This window comes from Eurosta solidaginis, chromosome 1 (assembly GCF_040869045.1).
Source record: "Eurosta solidaginis isolate ZX-2024a chromosome 1, ASM4086904v1, whole genome shotgun sequence".
NCBI lineage: Eukaryota > Metazoa > Arthropoda > Insecta > Diptera > Tephritidae > Eurosta > Eurosta solidaginis.
This window is the reverse complement of record NC_090319.1, coordinates 259351142-259367433: the sequence shown is the minus strand read 5'-3', so window position 1 is coordinate 259367433 and position 16292 is coordinate 259351142. Positions and strand designations below refer to the sequence as shown.

The 16292-nt window shown below is 35.0% G+C and overlaps 1 protein-coding gene across 3 annotated transcripts; it reads left to right on the top strand.

The window, feature by feature from the left end:
• Positions 1-1514: 1514 nt before the first annotated feature.
• On the top strand, positions 1515-15406 carry Tsp97E (Tetraspanin 97E). Of its 3 annotated transcripts, none has more exons than XR_010948860.1 (5): positions 1515-1707; positions 1872-2039; positions 5083-5421; positions 5541-6266; positions 11632-15406. XR_010948860.1 is itself a non-coding variant. In XM_067760527.1 (5 exons), exons 1-4 carry the CDS (start codon positions 1648-1650, stop codon positions 5613-5615), a joined length of 642 nt encoding a protein of 213 aa, XP_067616628.1. In that variant the 5' UTR covers positions 1515-1647; the 3' UTR covers position 5616; positions 11632-15406. The 3 variants fall into 3 exon arrangements, 2 of the variants coding, with proteins under 2 accessions (XP_067616628.1, XP_067616627.1); XM_067760527.1 differs by having other exon boundaries at positions 5541-5616; XM_067760526.1 differs by lacking the exon at positions 5541-6266.
• The last annotated feature ends 886 nt before the right edge of the window (positions 15407-16292 follow it).

Here is a 16292-nt window from a genome sequence, read left to right as displayed (position 1 = left end):
GCTTATTCGAACATGGGGTAAAGCGAGTAGGGATGCAGGTATCAAAGAAGCCATCAAGCGTACTGTAAAATATAGAGATTGCCGAATCGACATCAGTGCAAGCATAGAGATCCGACCAATTATGGTAAGCCAACAGATCATTGAGGCTATATAAATAGGCTGATATCAAGTGATATCTCTAGCGTAGGGTGAAGACGGTCTTCTGGAAGGGATAAAGGTGGGATTTGCGTAAGGGCAGTACCCACCGAGCCATCCACAAATACTAAATCCAACATTTTATTTCCACTATTTGGAACATTGTTAATCTGTAAAAGAGATGAGTCTAACAAGCCATTGAGAAACTCATGTTGAGCAGTGGGAGTTAAAAAGTTTGAATCACTTATATTAACCCAACTAACTGTTGGCAAGTTAAAGTCACCAACAACAACTAGCATAAATATCCATATCCGAACGAGGTGGTATATACGAACAGCAAACAATTACGCTATAGCTATCGAATGAAAACCTAACTGCTATGAATTCGATATGAGAGAAATTGTCCAGCGAAATCAATTCAGATGATAGGTTAGATTCAACAGCAATAAGGACACCTCCCGCTCTAGAGATGCGATCACGCCGATAAACAGCATATTTATTAGAAAAAACCTCAGAATTGTAATTATCAGGCTTTAGCCAGATCTCCGTAAAAGCTACAACTTGTGCAGATAAGTTGAAAGAATTAAGGAAGAATGGAACAAGTTTTGATCGTAAACCACAAACATTTTGGTAATTAATGAGACGACGGGACAAATCAGCAATTACCTGTGTTGTTATTACTGTGTTCCTCATACCGTTTTTTGGCTGTAATAAAATAGGTTCGGCCCTCGCCTTTCTTGTGAACAAGTGAACCACAGTATGCTTAGGTCAAAAAGAGGAATCAAGTACCTTATCGATATATTCATCTGAAAGAGATATTTTAAATGAGGAGATGTCTCTCTCATATTTAAAGTTAAATGTATACACATTGATGTTACTAGTGGGTGCAACACCAACTTTATAGCAAACGTAGTGAGCAATATCATTTTCGGCAAGCGAGGAGTGTAATCGGGACACAAATACAGCCCTACGAGGTGGCACATTTATATCATATCACATTTACACTGCACCAGGTGCATAATTTCGGGCGGAAAATGGACGGCATTGTAATAACCTCCATACCGCACCGGCCGTTATTTTATGTTGGACCACTTAGTCCGTGTTTTCAGTGCGAGTTTAAACTGAAGTTAAAGTTGACTAAATTCAACCCTGCTGAGATGAGCAGCAAAATTATATGTTATCGAACAAAGTGCCAAGGTTCAACTCTAGTCAACTTTAACTATAGTTTAAACTGGCACTGAAAAGCTCGGCCTTAATTTGCCACGTACCACGCACTGGTTAAATCCTGCCAAATCTTATCTCCGAGCCACTCTCCAAATGTTTGACAGCCAGCTTGACATGGTAGTTTTTATTCTTTGCTGGTAACTCTAGTAATCAGATGTGCAGCGGAACGCTTGGAATTTGATGAAATACAAAGAAACAGATGCAGTAAAATTTGTGTATAGACAAACTTTGGTGAAAAAAGAAAAAAAGTGAATAATAGTGCTAAATTCACTAAAAAGCAAAGTGAAAATGTGTGGAGGCTTTACTTGTTCGAAAAATGCGCTTATTGCGCTAAATATTTTATATGTGGTAAGTGTGTAATTACAATTTTAACCAGGGTCGTGCTGTTTTGTACATACATACATATGTGTATACGCGAGCCCCAAAGGGAATCTCTAAAACATTGATTTTTGCAAAGCGTGTAAGATTGTAGGTGTTTTTTAAAGTAAGTGCATATTTCATTTGTCTTACAGATGGTGGGATTCCTGTTGATTGGGGTTGGCGTTTATGCGCGTGCAGCTTCCTTAGTCACTAATTTACCTATAGTGGGTGGCATATTGGCTTGTGGAGTTATACTTATATTGATTTCAATACTTGGATTAGCTGGAGCAGTAAAACATCATCAAGTCCTGCTATTTTTTGTATCCTTTTTTAAGCAAACAAAACTCACATATACTTGGTGTCAAAGTTCAAGAAAGGAAATAATACGTATTTGGTCAAATACTTTCACTCCAATAGAATTCAACATAGATTTATGTATGTGCGTGAGTGAAGACAATAATCTTAATGTATTATTTATAAATTATGTGCAAAGGTTATTTTATGTTAATCCTTTTCACAAAGTACCTCATATTAAAAATGATAAGGCAAAAAACTACGTCAGGTTTGAATTCGCATTAAATTTACATATGTACATACATAACTCTGAACCGTGTTTATATGACTAATGCTTGCTGTTGTTGTTGTAGCGAGAAGGACACTCCTCGAAGTATTTGGGGAGTATTACCGATGTTGACGAACCTTTGTCGGATATAGATTCGGAACGTTTCGGTAACAAGCGCCATTAAGGTACTAGCCCGACCATCTCTGGAACGGCATTTGTTTTAGAAGGATGAAAAATAAAAACAAGCCTCATTGGCACACAATGTGAAATGGCCCTGAAATCGTTTTCACAGAAGCTGGATCAACATAGCAGCACTGTTTTATCCAAGGTATTCGAAGGCTTTAGTGTAAGTTGATTTTAATGTGATTTCCCCAACGTGATTGGTATGTTTTACTACGGATCATGTATAACATATTCCCGCGTTAAGGCATGCCTGGGGCTGCTTTCTCTAATTCGATATCGAAGAAGAACGTGTATTAAATGATCGCTTTCGCTTTTCATACGTAATTAACTATAGATAGAACGTGTTGTACTTTTCCAACAGGCAATTAATTGGTTCAACTTGCTACGTATTTAGAGAAGGAATGGCTCATACATGGAAGCAGGAAGCAAAACGCTAGAGGATGACAAGGTTGTATGTAGCGAAGCGGTGCTACAACAACAACAGGAAGACATTATTTCTCACAGTCCATAGAAATTTAAACCGACTTTTGTATTGAGTAAAAGTAACTGAGACCATAGGAATAAATATTTGCCCAATGTTGAGTTCTCCCAAACACTATCACGATAGAATTGAACTAATAAACATTGCAACATTTTGCCTAGAACTCTTATACTTTTTGATCATGAATATTAGGTTTGGATTTTTTAAATTAAAAATTGATTAATGTTTACGCACTTTGCTGATTCGATAATCTACTTTGTAAATATGTTTTTATATATATACATATGTATACAACACTTTACAGCCCTCGGCTGGGTACTGGATTATCCCAATGCTTATACCTTTCATGAACATGAAATGGTATATTAACTTTGGTCCGATGTTTTTAACGTTGAGAAATATAGAAGATAGACTCACCATTAAGTATTCCGAATTGATCAGGGCGACGAACTGATTTGATATGGCCATGTCCGTCCGTCCGTCCGTCTGTCTATTTGAACGCAAACTAGTCCCTCAAATTTTGAGATATCTCAATAAAATTTGGCACAAGGATGTATTTTTGTATTATATTAGACATTTGTCGGATCCGCTAGGATCGGACTACTATAACATATATCTCCCATACAACCGATCGTTCAGATAAGACGATTTTGGTCATTCATGCCGCAATTTGGAAAGTATAAACGTGAAACTCCGTGATATATATTTTAAAATATCATAGATTTTCTGAAAAAATTACTTTGATCGGAGCTATATATAGTATATATCCCATACAACCTATCGTTCAGATAGAAAGATTTTTGGCGATTTCTCTCTTAATTTCCAATATAAAAACGTTAAACTTGGTGATATTTATTCTTATATATCGTAGAAGATTTCATGAAAAAATCATTTCGATCGGAGCTATATATAATATATATCCCATACAACCGATCGTTCAGATAGAAAGATTTTTAGCCATTTCTGCCTTAATTTCCAATATACAAACGTGAAACTTGGTGATATATATTCTAATATACAAGATTTTCTGTAAAAATCATTTCGATCGGAGCTATATATAATATATATCCCATAAAACCGATCGTTCAGATAAGGGGGTTTTTTGCCATTTTTTATATTTATCTTAAAATCATTTAGGTATGTACATCTGTTCACTATATATTTCTTATCTTATACAGCGCATTATTTGGAGATTACGAATGGGATAAGATTATTGTTCAGCCCCATTCATGAAAGGTATGAAGTCTTCGGCACAGCCGGAGACAGTCCCGTCCTTACTTGTTTTTTTTTTTTAATATACTAAAAAAGTGATGCGACCGTCTGCCCTCTTACTTTATTTGAATTAAATACATTTATATTTATTTTTAATCTTATACAACTTAAAAAGGCGTCACAAGGCCGATCCTCAAGATATTTTAAGCGATATATTACACAGTTACAAAAAAATAATTGGCGGTTCTGGAAATGCAAAAACGTTTATTCCCATACATGCGTTTTCATGCTCTGGAAAGCGTCCGCACTCCGAATTACATTAAAGGGTCGCGGTACGTCCATTACCTCAAAAACGCACAATAGCCAGCGGTTTTTATGTTTTAAAGGCTAGCTTCTTAAAAACGGAGAATTGCTTGTTGTTAAAAAAACAATAATTTTGACACTATCTATTAGTTAATATTGTGGCAAATGTTTACATCACTAGGCTAGTTAATAATCACGCAACAACAAAAACATGAAGCAGCATGTAGGCAACGAAGAGGTACTTCACACACACAGTTTTAGTCATCAGCCCACGTTGTTACTCACACATACACGCCCATATATGTAGCTCAATTATCAAGCAAGAGATGCAGCATTTCTAGAAGGCGAAACGTCTAGACTTTAGTAGGTATATGCGGACGAAGCAACAGAGAATATAAAAGCAGTGCAAGCTGAGGAATCAATAATCAGTTTGATTTAAACGCGGAATTAGTTGTGAAGTATAAGTGTTATTCTGAAGTCCTCTCAAAGTAGTCTACTAAAGACCATTTTGCATTACTGAATATTGGAGTTATTTACAATATAAAATTTTGAAATTAATTATTTACAAATTTGTAAACTATCTGATGTTTTTCTTAACTAAATGTTTACATTCATTACTCAGTACATGATTATATTGTTCATGCTCTTCCTCATACAATTCTCCATTGCCAGTTCATGCTTGGCCGTAAGCTCGGAACAGCAAAAGGAGTTCGCTGAGGAGGGTTGGAGCAATGTGCCAGATTCTATGCGCAAACAAGTACAAGATACATTTCTCTGTTGTGGATTTAATTCCACAAATAGTGGCTTATCATGTGAAGCTGTCAATAAGAAATGTTGCAATGATTTTATGACACTAAGTGGTGGTTGCACGTGCCCAACATGTCTGCCTGTATTGGAGGATAAAATCAGTTATGCTTTCAAATTGTGCGGCGGTTTGGGTATATTCTTTAGTTTTACGGAGGTAAGTACTATTATATTGTTGTTTGATAGAAAATGACTAATATTGTACGTATCTATGTAATACGCTTTAAATGTTTTTAAATAATGAATTATTTTATTTTAACATGCAAACATACATAGTTCATTGGTGTTTGGTTAACTGTTCGTTATCGCAATCAAAAGGATCCACGCGGTTTGCCGAGTGCATTTCTATAAAGTGAGAAAACGTTTTAAAAGCTGGAACGTATTCAACTAAGTGGAAATAGCTTCACAAACTAACTAACAAGCATATATATTTAAAAATATAAACAAATACAAAAACCATCCGATATTTATTCTCATCTTGTACTAAAAAAAAGTATATAACAAACACAACGTAACCATCGTCCTAGGTTATCATGCATTGATATTCATATACACATGCATACATTTCTAAATAAGGAAAACGGGTTATACATATAATACATAAACGTATCTATATAAATAAGAACTATATAAAATGTAAAAAAAAAACTTACATGCATACAATCTCTATTCGAAATACCTAATCGCGAATTGCTCACTTATATATTTATGCATGTATGTACATATCTTACAATACCCTATTTACATTAGTAAAAAATCCCAAAACAAAAAAATGTATGAGCTGCAAATGCCCGGGATTCAAACCCATGATTTAAGTGTGCATACGAATGTTAACCTTGACCGGTTCCGATCAAATAAAACAAAAGTTTGGTATAAGAATGCAACTGACAACGCCACCTTAGTATACACTTAAATAGACAAACAACATTACAAATATATTTAGATTAAGCATCACGTTTACGGCTGTAACAAACTACTAACGTTGCACCTGATCAGCGTTTGGTGAGAAGTAACTTTATCATTCATATGATTAAATCCACGAATGAGTGGAATATCACCCTATCACAGACTTTTTTTCATAAATGCTCTATCTCGAATAAAATTCTTTTGAATTTATTCTCAGATAGTGAGTTTTCAGCTTCTGAGACAGGTCCTGCTTCTTGAGTTTGGTGCGAATCTTCGCTTTTGACACAGTCAACCACGGCACACTACTCCAAGATACAGAAGGTTCACCCCTTCCTTATTTTACTGGTTGGAAAGCGTCGATTCAATTTAGGAACGAAACCTCAACACCTAGGAGAATTAAACAGGTGGTGCTACAGGGTCGTGTTCTATCCCCACTTCTGTTTAATTTATACATATCAAAACTGCTTTCCCCACCAGAAGGAGTTAGTATCATTTCCCACGCCGACGCACATAGGTAGATTTTAGACATTTAGGCTGCCATAATTGAATTTCTGAAAGTTACCACAATTACAAAATAAACCACTCCCACAGCTTCAGAATAGACAGGGGAACAATAATTCTACCCTTTCCCAGCCATCGCATACCTGGTATTAGCTGTCAAGTAATCGGAATTTAGCTATTTCTGAATCGCGTGTTATAGTTTTTTTTTTTTAACCTATGTGAAATCGGATGTTTTAACGTGAATATTTTAAGTTTTAAGACAATTGAATTGAGTAATTGTATTACTAATATTATTAATGGTGTTTGTGATTTTTAAAAGTTGTAAATTGATAAAGAATCCCCCTTTATTTCGGATGTTAACCAAATTTTTTATTTTTATACCTTTCATGAAAATGAAATGGTATATTAATTTCGTCACGAAACCGAAAATTGTAAGTCCTTAAAGGAAAATAGATAGACCCACCATTAAGTATACCGAAATAATCATGTTGAAGAGCTGAGTTGATTTAGCCATGTCCGTCTGTCCGTCTGTCTGTTTGTATGCAAACTAGTCCCTCAATTTTTGAGATATCTTGATAAAATTTGGTGAGCGGGTGTATTTGGGTGTCCGATTAGACATTTGTCGGAACCGACCGGATCGGACCACTATAGCATATATCCTCCATACAACCGATTTTTCAGAAAAAGAGGATTTTTGTAATATCTTACCCAATTTAACAGATTGAAGCTTCAAACTTCACCATATACTTTCGTATATTGCACATATTGTTGCCTGAAAAAATTTATGAGATCGGTCGTATATATAGTATATATCCCCCACAACCGATTGTTCATATAAGGAACTTTTCATAATTACTGCCCTATTTTAAGAGCTAGAGGCTTCAAATTTCAACGAATGCTTACGTATATAGCATATATTGTTGTCTGAAAAAATCATAAAGATCGGTGGTATATATAGTATATATATGGTGGTATATATAGTATATATATATAGTATATATATATATATATTTTCGCAAATTTAAGCCCCATTTTAACAGCTAGAAGCTTCATATATGGTGGTATATATAGTATATATATATAGTATATATATGGTGGTATATATAGTATATATATATATATTTTCGCAAATTTTAGCCCCATTTTAACAGCTAGAAGCTTCAAATTTCACCGAATGCTTACGTATATAGCATGTATTGTTGTCTGAAAAAATCATAGAGATCGGTTGTATATATAGTATATATCTCATAAAACCGATTGTTCAGATAAGAAACTTTTCGTAATTTCTACCCCATTTTAACAGTTATAAGCTTCAAATTTCACCGATTGCTTACGTTTATAGTATGTATTGTTGTGTCAAAAAATCATAGAGATCGGTGATATACATATATAATATATATATGATGGTATATATAGTATATATATATATTTTTTACGATTTCGGCCCCATTTTAACAGCTAGAAGCTTCAAATTTCACCAAATTCTTACGTGTATAGCATATATTGATGTCTGAAAAAATCATTGAGATCGGTGGTATACATAGTATATATCTCATACAACCGATTGTTCAGATAAGAAACTTTGCGCAATTTCTGCCCCGTTTTAACAGCTAGAAGCTTCAAATTTCACCGATTGCTTACGTATATAGCATATATTGTTGTCTGAAAAAATCATAGAGATCGGTTGTATATATAGTATATATCTCATACAACCGATTGTTCAGATAAGAAAATTTTCGTAATTTCTACCCCATTTTAACAGTTATAAGCTTCAAATTTCACCGATTGCTTACGTATATAGTATGTATTGTTGTGTCAAAAAATCATAGAGATCGGTGATATATATAATATATATATGATGGTATATATAGTATATATATATATTTTTTACGATTTCGGCCCCATTTTAACAGCTAGAAGCTTCAAATTTCACCAAATTCTTACGTGTATAGCATATATTGATGTCTGAAAAAATCATTGAGATCGGTGGTATACATAGTATATATCTCATACAACCGATTGTTCAGATAAGAAACTTTGCGCAATTTCTGCCCCGTTTTAACAGCTAGAAGCTTCAAATTTCACAAAATGCTTACGTATATAGCATATATTGTTTTCTGAAAAAATCATAGAGATCGGTGGTATATATATTATATACTTCATATAAACTGTCATTTTGACCCTTTTTTAAGGCTAGAAGCTTCAAAATTCATCAAATTTCATCAAATAGTTACGTTTACGTCATATATTTTTGAAATACGTGATTCGTAGGCATAGTTTTTACATGCAGACCACAAAAAACGTGAAGCTTTGCATCCTCACACAGATTACCTACCTATTTTTATTTTATATTTATCTTAAAAATCGTTTAGATATGTTCAAATTTCACCAAATGCTTACGTGGATAGCATATATTGTTGTCTGAGAAAATCATAGATACCGGTGGTATATATGTATAGTATATATCCCATACAACCGATTGTTCAGATAGGAAACTTTGCGCAATTTCTTCCCCATTTTAACAGCTAGAAGCTTCAAATTTCACCAAATGCTTACGTGTATAGCATATATTGTTGTCTGAAAAAATCATTGAGATCGGTGGTATATATAGTATATATCTCATACAACCGATTGTTCAGTTAAGAAACTTTGCGCAATTTCTGCCCCTTTTAACAGCTAGACGCTTCAAATTTCACTATATGCTTACGTATATAGCATATATTGTTGTCTAAAAAAATCATAGAGATCGGTAGTATATATATTATATACCCCATATCAACTCTAATTTTTGCCCCCTTTTTACGGCTAGAAGCTTCAAAATTCATCAAATTTCATCAAATAGTTACGTTTACGTCATATATTGTTGAAATACGTGATTCGTAGTCATAGTTTTTACACGCAGACCACAAAAAACCTGAAACTTTGCATCCTCACACAAAGTACCTACCTATTTTTTATTTTATATTTATCTTAAAAATCGTTAAGGTATGTAGATCTGTTCACTATATATTTCTTATCTTATACATCCGATTATTCGGAGATTAAGAACGGGATAAGATTATTGTTCAGCCCCATTCATGAAAGGTATGAAGTCTTCGGCACAGCCGAAGACAGTCCCGTTCTTACTTGTTTTTTTTTATTTTTGGTGTTCAAAACCAGTTTTGTTATGTTTCCAAGTCCGTCCAAGTGAAAATTAGTTTTGAACATGGTACTTCGCACAATTAGCTTGCCAACTGCATTAAATTTAGCTGCAGATACTTGCAGATAGGGGGTTAGATAGGGTTCGATACACCCTTGTTGCTATACAACAAGAAAAATAGCCTCACTCCGCAGGTATCTTTTAGTGTTACACAGCGTAATATCTATTCTAATATAACCGATTAGTTACACAAATTATTATAATTTTTCATAAAACCAATCAAAAATTTACCCTAGATAAAGACAGAACTAAATTATTACACTTCTTGCTGTACAACAAGAAAAATAGCCTGCGCAGGTTTTTTTTAGTGTTACACAGTGTAATATCTATTTTTTTAATATAACCGATTAATTACACAAATTATTATAATTTATCATTTATTAAGCAGTTTTAAGAAGATATAGGCAATAAAATATTTTTGGCCGCCTAAAACTTGAAAATCTACCTATGTGCGACGGCTGCACGATAATAGCAACAGGCCTGGCGCTCCGTTAGACGAATTAATTTCTAACATAAATAGCAATCTCCCCAACTGTTGTTGTTGTAGCGATAAAGACACTTCCGAAGGTTTTGGGGAGTGTTATCGATGTTGATGGTCTTTAGAAGAAGAAAGCAGACTACCGAGGGAGGCACTAGTAACTCTGGTCCAACTTCGTTCTGAATACTTTAACAGGTTAAACTCTTATTTGTTCATAATTAACCGCGACACACATACATATGTAATGTATTTGCTGAATGCGTTGTATCCCCACATGACATCAACCAACTTTTCCATTGTAATGTGGAACTTAAGCCTATTACAGCAACATCCCCTTGATTCAATCCTGTTTAAACTGCCAGTTTCTCTGGACTCCCCTCATAATACTTTGTAACAAGGTCACACCTAGTGAATGGAGCGAAGCACTGTTAAACACAAAACAGTCGTTTCTATGTACCGGAGCGACTCGGGATTTTTCCCGACCAAGGACTGTCATTTCAGTGTAACCCCATTTAATTTAACAATAACTATAACATGGGGCGTTCTTACCAATTTCGAGATAAGGTGTTATTTAATAAAATTCTGAGATAGAGCGTGTAGCAGGGTGATATTCAACTGAGCTGTGGAAATTTTATTTAACCGCTGCTTCTTCTGCTATGATTTCGAGTTTATTTGGTCTGGTTTGTTTTGGTATCAATGCTTAGTAACGATGTATGTATGTATCGCACGTTTTATTTCAAACAAATGTAATTCAAAATTTGTTAGTTTATTTATTTACTATTCGGAGCTAGTTCAAGATAATATTTGATCATTTAAGTACTGTTTTCGAGATAATTGCTTTCAACAATTTCATTCGGGGACTATTTAGTCTATCGGCTCTTTAGTGTCGATTTCGGCATTTGTTTATAATTCCGACTTTTTCGGGATAATTTCGTGACCATTTCAAGACTTCTTCGGATCATTGTGGCATTGTTTTCGAAGAATTTGGGCACTTTTTCTTAATAATTTCAGGGTTATGTTCGGTATAACTACGGGGCTATTTCGGGATCGAAAATTATTTTCTAGATTAGTTCGGGCCCATTTCGGTACTATATTCGGATTATACAAATTTCGAATTCATCTGCACTTTGGACGTCCTTTCCTATTCAGTTTAGTTTTAGTTGTGTGCCGTTTTTATTTTTTGCCTTATCTTCATGATTTCTTTTTCTCAATTTTTTTTATTCCTACAAAAACAATGTTTTTTTTGCTTTATATTCCATTTTACACTTTTATCAATTTTACAGGTATTGGCAGTCTTCTTGGCGCGTCGTTATCGCAATCAACACCATTCACATTATCTACCAGCGCGTGCAGTTTTTCCACACAATTACCAGTATTAGTAAAATAAAAGGATAATTGTGAGGAAATTGAAAAACAGCAGCTACTAGAACTCCTTAAATTATGTTTTCAAATATATCAAATTTTTAAATTTTTTTGCTTTTTATTTTACAGTTCATAAATTATTTTTAAATATAATTTAGTTGTAATATTTTTGGTTTTATCTAAAATATTATTCTAAGTAATCTTTTCAATGTTTATTTTAGTACTTCTGATCAAGAGACCATTTTGAACAAATAAAGAACTTACTTAAATTACTTTATAACTCAACTTCCTTCAAGTAATCAATTGAGATTATTTTATGAAATTATGTACTACCTACCATTACTTAATATTAAGACAGCATATACATACATACACAAATGTGTCTGATTTAGACGCAAAACTTATGTAAAATCTTATTGAAAGTGTATTCTTTAACACAATCAATGTTTGCTCAATAGCATAAGTTTGAAATTGTACTGTAGAGATTTGTTTATTAATTTATTATTTAAAGTATACAAGTAAATTGAAGAAACGCATATGTTTACATGTTCATGCCCAACATGACCAATGGTTTACAAACTGGCAAACTTACGATGTCTACATAATACACACAGCATTTAAATGTTTAAACGAATACCCTTAATTAATCTTCAACGCTGAATGCAATCAAAAAGATATAAATGACTATAAATTAAATAATAATATATGTAGCTAAGCCATAACTTTATCACATCCATTATCTATTGAATTGTAAATATTTTACATAAATATCTATTCCAACTTCCTTGCTACAAAGGTACTTTGACAAGCGGCTCGGATGTATTTTTCCACAAAAACGTCCTAATTAAATTTTCAAGTATTTTGTAGCCATATACCACAATTTCACAAAGTCATCAATATTATTAATATTATGTTTCAAAAATATAAAATACGTTGTTATACTTAGAAGTAAATGTGCATATAATAAGATATTTACACTTGTGGTCATGAAATTAAAATTTTATTTTTAGTAACGTAACAAGGCAGGCAAAACAGTGTGGGTATAGGCAATTAGTAAAGAAATTGTTAACTAAAGAAGGCATGCAAATTTGTGTCCTTCTTATTCTATATCGTCCCTGAGGTTCTTTGTATACAGTTTTTTTTCAGAGTTGACTCGTAGCTGCATTTTACGCGAAATACTTTTGTATAATCTCGAAATTGTCATTTTACTCGGACTTTCTTAACTAGGCGTTTCCGAGCGATTCTTTCATGAGTGCGATAATGAACTTTGCCGGAAATTTTCTGAAAACAATACCGATACAGTTTCGAAAAGATGCCGAAATAGTAGCAAAATGATGAATTTCTCAATAGTCCAGAGATGATCCTAGATGGTCCCAAAATTACTTAACCATGCCAGAACGGCTGAATAAATTTGGATGATAACCCAGATGGCTAATAGGCTGAAAGGTTGTTCAGGCTTCTATGAGGTGGGTTTTGTCTAAGGCTGGAGCAACGCTCAGTCAATCCAGAGTCTAGTAAAGGTCCCACAAACCCCTACTGAATAAAATCACAATATGTACTATGTGTTACGAACACACGCACACACGGCTGGAGGTATTAGGCGGGCAGCAGCTTTCCGTTGCAAGATGGTGAGGGGGCGGAGCGGCGGCTAACGGTCGTCAGAGCAGAGGAGGTGTCCGCAGGACGGTTGCACGGTGGTCGGGTAACGGACGGATTGTACGGCGGTATGGAAGCAGCGGCTTAACGGCGGTAGGATGGCGAACGGCCAGTGGTTGGTGTTGCAGCGGCAGCAACAGCAAGGCGGGTTCGACACGGCGGTAGTATGGCGGACGGCTAACGGTCGGCGTAGCACCGGCGGGATGGAAGCAGCGGCGGCACCAGAGGGGCGACGGAAGCGCGGTGGGCTACGGAGCTCGTACCAGGGCCGTGGTAAGAGGGGAAGTAGGCTGGCGACGGGGTTTACCTGGACAGCGGCTGCGTGTTCCGAGCGGGGTATTCGGCAGGATCGGCAGTCGGCGGGGTCGGTCACCTAAGGAAGAGACTGCGAGGACGGAATTGCAAAATGCAAATTCGCTGTTTTTATACGGCTTGTGCCGCAAACTACTGGAGAAATAAATACACCACTATTGTGGTGATTGTCTTGTGTGGTGATTTTGCTGAAGAAACGCACCATTGGCTTGCCATCAGCTGTTGGTCGCGTATGGCCATTTACCATATGGTGGTTGTATTGTTGCCGCACGCCATCTGTAGTTGGTTTTGGCTATGCTATAGAAAGAAGTACAGGGGGGCTCAGGCGGAAGTGAGAAGAAAAAGTACGGGGGGTCTATGTTATTGTACGCTACGTTACACTTCTTTCTGAAATATTTGCCGTCTTTCAGTGAGTTTTACAGCTCCGGCTCACGCTCAATTCTCACGGGAATGCTCTGGATCATTGAGAGACTTGAGAAGCAGATGGCGTGAAATTTTCGCACACGTGAAATGTGATAGGCAGATGTCGCCGCTGTTTTTCATTTAACTCATACAGCGAAAGACTAAGCAGCGACATCTATTTTTGAAAAAGTAGGTATATTAAAGGCCGCGTTGCCAACCTAAAAAGAAGTAATTAACAAATTATCTGGCTCACAAATTGAACCAGACTTCTATCTGGATTTGGCTCAAATCGTTGTTGTTGCATTTACATGCAAAATTATTTATCTGGCTCAGGATTTTGCCACCGGATGATAGCTATTGACTCACTGTACGCCTACTGGGAACAGTTACTTATTTATCCTTCTGGCAACAGTAACGTCTTAATTTTTTTCGAATTGTCTTTGTTATTCAGTAACGGCTGGATAAATTTGGCGCAGCCATAGTCCCCCTGCTAACACTTAACTACGAAATGATCCATAGATGGTTCCGATATAGTCTCGAAATAGGGCCAAAATTATCTGTAAAACAATTCCAAAATGATCCGGAGATGAACCCAAAATCATTCCGAAGATAATCCCAAAATTATGGTTCTAAATGGGGTTTGTTTGATCCCGAAATTAAACCGAAATAATTCGGATTTGATTCCAAAATCAATACCGAAAATAATTCTAAAATAGCCCTGAAATTGTTGCCAGGTCCCGAAATAATTTCGAAATCAATCCAGAAACTATCCAATTGATTTTGAAATTGTAAGATCTCACCCGAAATAAAAGCCGACGTATCTTACATTTAAAAATTACTTATGTATACAATTCATTTCGCGAAAACTGAAAAAAATGATAGGGCTACAAAATTGCGCACTCAAAAAAATCTGAGAATTCAAAGAGTTTTCCCGCCTTTTCGAAAATTTTCGACAACGTTTTTGAGATTGGTTAGCATACCTTCGGTCACGAAATTCATATACGTTTTTTCTTAGAATATCGAAACAAAAAATTTTTTGGCGGAAATCGGCACTGCTATTTTTCTGTTCGCTGCTGTATGCATACTTAGTTGACTTTGTTTTAAGATCACAAGCTTGTAAAAGTATTGTTTGCACATTAGCTGCTAAAAGATATACACTCCACTCTAATCAATTTTAATCAATCTATTAAGTCGAAAAGCTGCCCTTACTTAAGTAATGTGGAGTGTATAGGTATACGATAAATGAAATATGATAATATTCTATGTATTCTGTGCTGTGATTGAAATAAAAAATGATCTTTAAAATGTACACAAAAAAATTGAAAATATTATTTATTATTAAAAAGTGTTATTCGAAAGAAATTCCAGATGATTATGCCACTTCGTTGAAAATACTGTGACAGTAAAAATCTTTTGTGAGACAGCCATGTTGTAGGCCTAGTTAAGTATAAAGTAAGCATTAGTTGTGGGATTATTTTCGAATTATATTCGAATAAACGGTACTCGAATAAACGAATAAATTTATTCGTTTCAAATAATTTGAATAATATTTATTCGAACTTTTTATTCGTTCATTCGTTTCTATTTATTCGAATTCCTTTCCTTATTATTCGAATAGTACGCAAAGGAGTTCGAATAAATGGAAACGAATAAAAAGTTCGAATAAATATTACTCGAATTACGAATACCTCGCGAATAAAAGAGTTTGTTATTCGAATAATTTTTGTGGGGTTTTTTAGATCTATAGACATTTACGCTTAAACTTTATATGGACTGCTAAGCGTCAAACTTTAAATACACCTCTGAAATTGCTGCGCATAAAATTTGTACTACTAAATTTCAATACGCATTATACTCAGATGTAACTGAAATATGTGTCTATGTTTCACCCTCTACACTAATTCTATGCATTCTATGCGTGTCCACTATTCATCGCAACTGATTCAGTTATACATTATAGCTAACAGAGGTTTGTGTCTCCGATTTTAGGCACACCCTGTTCTGTAGCTAGTTATTTAACCACTGCCGCTAGATGGGTCTCCTAAGCATTATCTAAGCGAGGATAGGCGTTTTTTTACGCGCAAACGTAAATGTATATGCGTGTAAAAAGAAACGCTATTATTTTGTATAAGAGTTACATACATACAAACATACAAGTGAAGCTAATATCAGCTTATTGAAACTATATTCAGAATTTTGACCGCGTCCCCTA